This window comes from Oryctolagus cuniculus, chromosome 17, assembly GCF_964237555.1.
Source record: "Oryctolagus cuniculus chromosome 17, mOryCun1.1, whole genome shotgun sequence".
NCBI classification, from domain to species: domain Eukaryota; kingdom Metazoa; phylum Chordata; class Mammalia; order Lagomorpha; family Leporidae; genus Oryctolagus; species Oryctolagus cuniculus.
The window spans coordinates 39,935,594-39,943,107 of NC_091448.1; the positions used below are offsets into that span (position 1 = coordinate 39,935,594).

General features: G+C 46.9%; 1 protein-coding gene across 2 annotated transcripts; it reads right to left on the reverse strand.

Moving 5' to 3' along the window:
• Window positions 1-4,009: 4,009 nt before the first annotated feature.
• On the reverse strand, window positions 4,010-7,030 carry CCL2 (chemokine (C-C motif) ligand 2). Of its 2 annotated transcripts, XM_070059924.1 has the most exons (4): window positions 6,759-7,030; window positions 5,679-6,119; window positions 4,858-4,975; window positions 4,010-4,507 (listed from the first exon to the last, which is right to left on the reverse strand). In XM_070059924.1, exons 2-4 carry the CDS (start codon window positions 5,752-5,754, stop codon window positions 4,324-4,326), a joined length of 378 nt encoding a protein of 125 aa, XP_069916025.1. In that variant the 5' UTR covers window positions 5,755-6,119; window positions 6,759-7,030; the 3' UTR covers window positions 4,010-4,323.
• Window positions 7,031-7,514: the final 484 nt, after the last annotated feature.

The following is a 7,514-nucleotide window of genomic DNA, read 5'->3' on the forward strand; positions in this document are numbered from 1 at the left end:
CAAAGCAGGAAATGGAGAATCGTTTGATGGGTACAGGGTTTTGCAAGATGAAGAGGTTCTGGAGACCCAATGCACAAGAATGTGAAGTTTATTAACACCAGAACTCCAGAGTTACACCTTAAAAAGATAGATATAGTCAATTTTATGTTCTTTTTTTAGCCACAATCTTTAAAAATTGAAAAGCTTTAAAAAGATAATGAAGGCTTATAAAAGTGAATTTTATATCTTTTGAATAAAAGACTGATGATAGCTTAAAAAAAAAGTCTGCTCCTGACACACCCATCCACAAGGTGAAACAGCAATTAGGCAATTGCAGTAAACGCTGTCACTGGCAAAGGCCAGACTGGGAACCAGCAGCAGCGACCAATGCACAGCTGTCCTGATACAGACCTGGGTAGGTTTAGGGAGAGCCCTTTTCTGGAAAGGGGTTTTATTCTGCTCTGGGTGCGGGGGAGCTTCCTTTCCCAGAGCCCCTGGGCCCCCTCTGGGGGACTCTTGCTTCACCATTTCTTCGCCTTGGCTGCCCTGGAAGTGGAATTGCGGACTTGCTGTCCCTGGCCTCCCTCATCACCACCTCTGGCTTATGGGAGATTCGGAAGTTGTTTTATAGCCAGAACGACCAAAGCCTTTCTCTTGGCTTCTGACTTTCTTGGCAGCATAGCTCCTTCAGAAGCTAGTCGCATTTTCCTGGTCTACCAGAAATGCTATGTCAAAACCCTCCCTAAATGTAGCTCCTGACTAATTTCTCTGCCTCTTCTACATCTGACTCACAGCTGGCTCTGAGACAGAGGCTCTCTGGCTTCAGTGGTTTGAATGCCATGTTTTTTACCTGTCCACCTAAAATGTTTTATGGATACTCTATCATTCAAAGCCTTTATAAAAAATTCCTTGGGATGATAAAACATCTGGCATTTTGTACTCCATAAGGTCCTAAATTTCTGAACTCTTTCATTCCTGATTCCAAATTGGCCAAGTCTAGGTCACAGCAAAAGACAACATGAAAACCGAAGCCAGAGATTGCAGGACTGGCTGTGAACTCCAATAAGAAGAACATGAGAGAAACACAGAGCACAGGGTCCCAAATTCATCTGTGTACCAGGATCTTCTGGGGATCTCATACAAGATACCAATGGGAAGGGGACCTTCCCCCATTCTAAAATCCTACATTAGAATTGCTGGGATGTTCTGGTGTTTTATAGGCACCTCTGGTGATTTTGATGCACAATGCAAGTCTGTAAGTTATGGAGCTGCAAATGAAAGGTGACTTGCACAGGATCATCAGAATTAAGTCACCAAACCAGATCCAGATTTCAAAGGCAAGGCTGCAGTGCCCAGATAACTAACATAAGATTTTGGCTTGTCTCTAGCTGTAGTCTGAATAATGCACCCTCCCAAAGATGTCCACATTGTAACACACAGTCCCTGGAATGTGTGCATTTTACATAATATGGCCAAAGGAATTTCGTAGATGTGATTTACTTAAAGATCTCCAGGTGGGGATGTTATCATGGTGAGCTCAATAAAAATCAAAAGGGTTAAAATGAAGGCAAGAAGAACAGAGTAGGAGACAAGATATGGGTGTAGAATCAGAGAGGAAGTAGGGAGCGCGCGCGCCCGCAAGAGAGAGAGAGAGAGAGAGAGAGAGAGAGAGAAAATTTCAGGATACAGGAAGGGACCCTGAGCTAAGGATTGCAAGGCAACTTTTATAAGTTGGAAAAGGCAAGAAAAGGAATCATCCTGCAAACCTGCCTGAAGGAATGCAGCCTACTGACTTATTAGAGATTTCTCACCTCCAGAACTGTAGATACTACTTCTGTGTTGTTTTAAGTCTCTGAGTTTATAGTCATTTGTTACAATAGCAATCAGAAACAAATACAAACTCAGCTATCTATCTAGAAGTGCAGTAATATCATAAACATGTAAAAATTTAGAAATGGCTTTGCCCTTGGGGAATGAGCAGGGATGGGAAGAATTCTGTACACGATAGAAAAATTCTCAATTTCCTGGAACAGACTGTTGGCAGCAACAGGACATGGATGCATTACAGTTGGCGTTGCCTCCTAAAACATAGCGTGAGCATTGCCAGTGCTTTATGCTGGCTTTCATGATGAGAGAAGTAAGGAATCCCATGCTTGGCTGGAATAAAATATGGATTCAAGATTTCCTGAAAAGAATACAGAGGGCCTGGAAGGCGCACGTGAGTGGATGATTTGGGTTGAACACATGGATGCCCCCTCCCCTTGCTTCTCTTCCTCCAGAGACTCTGCTTAAAATATGCCTGGCATCAGAGGACTTATTGTGTAGCAGTTCTCATCAGTTTTCACCTAACTCCTCCTCTGCCTCTTGGCATCCACGACAATCTGAGATTTCTTTCCTCACTGGTGGTCAGATCTGAGGAAGCAGGGCTGATGGATCTGCAATGAAGGTCAGTGAGTCCCATGAACAGGTGTCAATGAACCATTGGCTGACAGATGTATCAGGACATCTGGGGCATTGGCAGAATCCCTTGAACTGAATCAGAACCCTGGACTGGCTCAAGAATGGAGGAGCTGTGGCCCCTCTTCTTCTCCAACTCCAGCTGGTAGAGATGGGAGTTTTCCAAGAGACTTTCCTCCACATCTGGAAGGGAAACTAGGTTTTTCTGTGATCCTGTTTGTAACACATTATCACCCACATGTTACTGATGGAGACTCAGAGAGTGTGGTAGAGAGTGGGTGCTGGTTCTGGGATTAGAATCCAAGTGCTCTCCTTTAGAACCAGTCAGAGTCCCCTCCAGCATCTTCTGCTGAGAAGGCACTGCCTGGGGTGAGTGCCCAGGTGGGCCAAATGCCTCATCAGTGGGTCAAATGCCATGCCAGGGAAAACAGGCCTTAGGTTGACATAGAGGATGATCCCCAGCTCCTGGGACTGGGGGGAGGGAGGTAGCGATAGAGGGAAATGCATTCTGGTTTCAGGGAAGCTGTCCCCCTAAAGTGTGGGCTGAAGAAGAGGCTTCTATATCTTAAGGTCCTGCTCCTCTGCCTGCCGCACTCAGCATTTCTCCCTGCCCAGCTCCTTCTTCTCAAGTGTTGTCTCTTTGACTCCATATGCATGCCCTCGTCTTCTCCTGCCTGGATCACAGCAATCATCTCTCACCTGTCTCCACTTCTCCATGTCTGCATGAAGCCAGGAGTTTACATTCCCTGAACCTCACCACTGAGCCCCTGTACATGGCACATCTTGGCTCACTGGACCAAAGATTTTTAGCATTTCTCTGGGACCTACACAGTTGAGTACTAACTTTTTGTCTTCAAGTTCAAAATCCTTTACTCAATCTTCTCTTCTAAAATTCTTACCACATCACATAGATTTGGACCCCATTGCCCAAGAGGCTTTCTCCCTCTTTCTTGTACACATTTTTTTCTTTTCTACTTCCAGGTATTTTCCCACATATCTCTCTCCTTTTCTCAATGATCCTGCATTTTCTAAAAACATCTTTTACATTTATCAAGGGTAAGTTTAAGTCTTTCCTTTCCTATGAAATCTTAATCTAGCTATCTTATTCATGCTTATTAAGTCCCTTGTCCTTTCAACCCCCAATTCCCAAACACTCACAGTGTCTGTATTACTCCAGTTTAGAGGATTCATTGGAGGGAGGGTACAGATTGGAGTTGGGTAGCCCAGTCAAAGGTCAGTTGAGTAGATTATAAAAGGGTTGTGGGCAGGGGTCATGGACTGTGAGTAAAAGAATGAGAGTAAGGCTGTTGCTAAGCAACTGAGTAGGGCCATTTGGATTAGAGCAGAGAGTGGACACTGGACTGATTGTGCTGAAATGCCCAATGGGGCCCTGCCTTAAAAGTTCTTCTGTAGACATCAGTTGAGACTGCCCAGTGAAGACCAGGGCCAATCTACATTCCAAAACATTCTTCCAAAACATGAGCCCCACCCTCTGAAATCATACTCATCCCTCATCACCAAGCCCATACTCCCAGCTTTGTCATTTCCCTCAAGAAAATAACCAAAAGTCAGGTTTTGTACAAAAATATATATTTTGTTCAATAGTTATATATAATATTCATTTCCACAATAATAACTTTAGCAATATCTTGGGGTTTAAAACAAAATATGCATGCATTCATGATCCTTGCAAGAACCCTCAAAATATTCCAGGTATAGAACTGGGGTTCACAGAGGAAAAGCACATATGCCCAAATTTCCATTCTAACAAAAACCATTAGTATTCATGGAAGATAAAATTAAAACAAAACATCAATAACTTAAATAAGATTAACATTACTTAAGGCCTTGTGTTTCATATATCAATAAAGTTCAAACTTTTTGCAGTTACAATGAAGTAGTAGTAGAGGGTGTCCGGGTGGAAGATAAATTAGTCGTGTGTTCTTGGGTTGTGGAATAAGAGGTCAAAGTCTTTGGTGTCTGCATTTTCTTGTCCAGGTTGGCAATGGCATCCTGGACCCACTTCTGCTTGGGGTCAGCACAGATCCCCTTGGCCAGTTTGGTCATGAAGCTGTGGGGAGAGAGGGGGCACAGTTAGATGAAGTACCTGGCAGTCACAACCTAGGGGTACAGCCCTTCTTGCAACAAGGGGTTGCCATGGGAGCTGGAAGGAAAGCAGGTGGAAGGAGGGAACGCAGAGCCAGCTGCTTCTCCAGGGGTCCCAGGTGAAGCCGTCCTTACTTCAGACTAAAGATGGAGATGATCTAAGTACTAATGGAGAGTGGCATTGGGAGTTGCTTTTTCCCTCTTAGCCCCCGTTTTCTCTATTGGATTAGTTGGTGTAGTTCTCTAAGTTTGTAAGGATTGTGCCTTGGTTCCCCAAGAACTCTGGGCCAGGGAGGGCTGGTGTGCTCAACTCACATCACAGCTTCTTTGGGACACTTGGTGCTGTTGATTCTTCTATAGCTCATTAGCCTCTTCACTGAGATGTTCTTGTTGGTGAATGTATAGCAGCAGGTGACTGGGGAATTCACGGCATCTGGGAAATCAACCACAAAGAGAGATATTTCTTAATCAGAGCAGAAACGTGTTGAGAGAAGAGATCAAAGGGAAGGCAGGAGGACAGGCAGGATCTGTTAAATCCAATTTCAGAGCCAGAGTGTGATCTTTGACACACTGACTCAGTTTTCCGGGCTTTAAAATAGATGTGCAAAGTTGATAATGGACAGAGAGAAGGGGGCTGTTAAAGTGAGGTAACTATTAGGAGGAGCTAGTAAGCCAATGATCAAAGCCAGGGAAAAGCAGCTGGGGACTCCAGCTACGGACCTTCTTTCAGGTCCCCCAAATCTGTGTATGGGCGTGAGCATCCCTGATGTCCACCGCCTCTGCAGAGCTGCTTATCGGGAAACTGGGATGAATGAAGCGCTGACCACTCTGAGCCGCCTCCTTTTCCCTCCTGCATATCTGGAGGTGCCCTGCACACCCACCAACTAAGGCCCCCTCTTAGATCACCACAAACTGGAGACCTGGAAATGGGGTCCCCAGCTGGGACTGGAGCTCAGGCTCTGCCCAGGAGAATCTGTGTGACTGGGTCCCTCTTTGTATTTCTCTAAGCTGCCTTAGCTCCCACAACCAGCTGTTTAAGTAAGACTGTGGGGACCCTCCCACTGTGATGGTCCCTGGTCCCTGATCACCTGGGGACGAGCTGATCTGTGCTTCCAGGGGAGGAGGTAGGGACTTACCTGGCTGGGCAAGCACATGGGAGCTGAAGGCGACTGCTATGAGCAGCAGGCACAGAAGCGTTGCAGAGACCTTCATGCTGGAGGGTGAGAGCCGAGCGTCAGTGGGAGACGGCAGCTTCTGAGTTGGTCTCAGCTTCTCTGTGCTTCTGGAGGCTTTGTCTCCGCCTTTTATAGGAAGTCAGGACAGTTGAGCTGGGTGGGAGGGCTTGGCCCATGGCAGTGCCCTTCCTCAAGGAATGATGTAACAGAGTCTGGAGTTTGCTGAGTAAGTGGAGTTCTGGGCTGTTTCCAGGAAGTAAGAGAAGGAAGCTGTAGACTGGACACTTTATCCTTCTGCCACTGAGACCAAACCATGCGGGGGCAGGATGGGGGCCACCAGGCCTTGAGTGACCACAGATGTGAGTGATTCTTACGAATTCCACTTTCTCCAAAGTGAAACTTCTGCAGAAAAGGAAGGAAACAAGAAAGGAAATTGAGACCGTAAGAGAGATGACCACATATGTATCCAGGCCCCTGGCCAACCTTCAGGCCACAGGCCAAGGGGCCTTTGGGAATGGAAGCTTTGGCGGGGTCCCCAACCATCAGCTGCCCTTGCTCTACAGATGTAGGATCACAGCACAGTGGAAGCCCGGCACAACTGTAGGATTTTATCAACATTGCCTTGCATTCTGAGAGCCGTGGGATTTCATTCTTGGAAGAAACCAGACGGATCATATTCCCATATGATCCACCACAGGACAAATTCCCATATGATACTCAGTGCCAGGAATGTTCAGAACCCTTTAGAGATGTTCTGTCTTCAAATTCCCCATCACCAGTTAGTAGGCATCATTAAATCCCATTCTATAGATCAGGCAGCTGAGGCACAGAGGCTAATGCATCCAGATCAGGGTCCCCTCTGTTGCAATGTGCTTCAGGAAGGAAACACGCACGAGCCCTCCCACCGGCTGCCGAGCTCCCCTCTCTGCCGAGCATCTTCCAAACTAGCAGACAGCTAATGAGCGAGAGCGGGGTGGGGGGGTGGAAGGGTGAGCGGTTGGAAGAGGGTGGCTTTAGAAACATTCCCTGTGGCGGACTCACCGCGAATGTGGAGCCTGCGGTTGGCCCAGCAGGCAGCAGGGCCAAGATGTGCATGTCTGTTTCAGTGGCCGTTCTCCCAGCTTCTTTCTGCATTTCCAGGCAGCATAAGAGAGCAGAGCAAGAGTATTTCGGGAACCGGAACTGTAGTTCTGCCTCTGATAGCCTCAGAACTAAAAGATCTTAGAAGTCATTTCGGTGAACTCCTGCTTGCATAAATATGATGGGATTCCACGAGAGATGTCAATGGTTAATCAGGGCACACAATTCATGTCTCTTGTCCAGTCTGCTGGTCGTCTTTCTGAGCCTCACGGTGCCCTTGCCCAGCAGGCATGGCGTGGAAGGACCTGGTAACTGACTCTACTTCCATGAAGAGTCGCTGACACAAGATCTACAAATGCTTAGAGCTTCTGGGAAGAGAATACTTGCCAATGTCTATGTTTGTATTGAGAAATAGCTCTTGTGAGCAGATGGCTGTGTCTGGTTCCCAGCCAGTGGCCAGTGTTGGAGTTAGTGAGGGCTTCCAGGAACCAGGTGCTGTGCTAATGTGCATCCCAGCACTGGCTCACCATTCCTTCCATCCACCTGCCTTTCCTTAGGTTCAGACTGAAGTTGAGTCGCCTGTTCAGGATCTCACAGGTCATAGATTCTCCCCCACCACCCCTGCCGGGACGCTCTGATTCCACAATCCCTCTTCCTAGGCACCAGACTTGGTGTCTCATGGTGGCTACTAATTTCCCAGTGAATCCTAGAGCAGGT